Consider the following 1,526-nt stretch of genomic DNA (forward strand, 5'->3'; position numbering starts at 1 on the left):
TGTATATTCTGTTGTTGGGTGGAGTGTTGTATATTCTGTTGTTGGGTGGCATGTTCTATAATCTCTTGCTGGGTAGAGTGTTCTATATTCTGTTGTTGGGTGGCGTGTTCTGTATTCTGTTGTTGGTGGAGTGTTCTATATTCTGTTGTTGGTGGAGTGTTCTATATTCTGTTGTTGGGTGGAGTGTTGTATATTCTGTTGTTGGGTGGAGTGTTGTATATTCTGTTGTTGGGTGGCATGTTCTATATTCTCTTGCTGGGTGGAGTGTTCTATATTCTGTTGTTGGGTGGAGTGTTCTGTATTCTGTTGTTGGTGGAGTGTTCTATATTCTGTTGTTGGGTGGCGTGTTGTATATTCTGTTGTTGGGTGGCGTGTTCTATATTCTGTTGTTGGGTGGATTGTTCTATATTCTGTTGTTGGGTGGTGTGTTGTATATTCTGTTGTTGCGTGGTGTGTTCTATAGCCGTTGTTGGGTGGATTGTTCTATATTCTGTTGTTGGGTGGATTGTTCTATATTCTGTTGTTGGTGGAGTGTTCTATATTCTGTTGTTGGGTGGCGTGTTCTATATTCTGTTGTTGGGTGGTGTGTTCTATATTCCATTTTTGATGTAGTGTTCTGTATTGTATTGTTGGGTGGATTGTTCTATATTCTGTTGTTGGGTGGTGTGTTCTACTGTTGTTGGGTGGCGTGTTCTGTATTCTGTTGTTGGGTGGAGTGTTCTATATTCTGTTGTTGGTGGAGTGTTCTATATTCTGTTGTTGGTGTATATTCTGTTGTTGGGTGGAGTGTTGTATATTCTTTTGTTGGGTGGCATGTTCTATAATCTCTTGCTGGGTAGAGTGTTCTATATTCTGTTGTTGGGTGGCGTATTCTGTATTCTGTTGTTGGTGGAGTGTTCTATATTCTGTTGTTGGTGGAGTGTTCTATATTCTGTTGTTGGGTGGAGTGTTGTATATTCTGTTGTTGGGTGGAGTGTTGTATATTCTGTTGTTGGGTGGCATGTTCTATATTCTCTTGCTGGGTGGAGTGTTCTATATTCTGTTGTTGGGTGGAGTGTTCTGTATTCTGTTGTTGGTGGAGTGTTCTATATTCTGTTGTTGGGTGGCGTGTTGTATATTCTGTTGTTGGGTGGCGTGTTCTATATTCTGTTGTTGGGTGGATTGTTCTATATTCTGTTGTTGGGTGGTGTGTTGTATATTCTGTTGTTGCGTGGTGTGTTCTATATCCGTTGTTGGGTGGATTGTTCTATATTCTGTTGTTGGGTGGATTGTTCTATATTCTGTTGTTGGTGGAGTGTTCTATATTCTGTTGTTGGGTGGCGTGTTCTATATTCTGTTGTTGGGTGGTGTGTTCTATATTCCATTTTTGATGTAGTGTTCTGTATTGTATTGTTGGGTGGATTGTTCTATATTCTGTTGTTGGGTGGTGTGTTCTACTGTTGTTGGGTGGCGTGTTCTGTATTCTGTTGTTGGGTGGAGTGTTCTATATTCTGTTGTTGGTGGAGTGTTCTATATTCTGGTGTTGG

General features: G+C 40.8%; 1 protein-coding gene across 1 annotated transcript; it reads left to right on the forward strand.

Moving 5' to 3' along the window:
• Window positions 1–6: 6 nt before the first annotated feature.
• LOC131382830 (NADH-ubiquinone oxidoreductase chain 5-like) lies at window positions 7–1,519 on the forward strand (the record flags this gene model as incomplete). The annotated part of the gene is made up of 3 exons (XM_058435351.1): window positions 7–743; window positions 788–1,107; window positions 1,506–1,519. Coding segments are annotated over exons 1-3 (1,027 nt in total), but the record flags the coding sequence as incomplete, so codon positions are not given.
• Between the last annotated feature and the right edge of the window lie 7 nt (window positions 1,520–1,526).

Source organism: Hylobates moloch, unplaced genomic scaffold, assembly GCF_009828535.3.
Source record: "Hylobates moloch isolate HMO894 unplaced genomic scaffold, HMol_V3 SCAFFOLD_13786, whole genome shotgun sequence".
NCBI lineage: Eukaryota > Metazoa > Chordata > Mammalia > Primates > Hylobatidae > Hylobates > Hylobates moloch.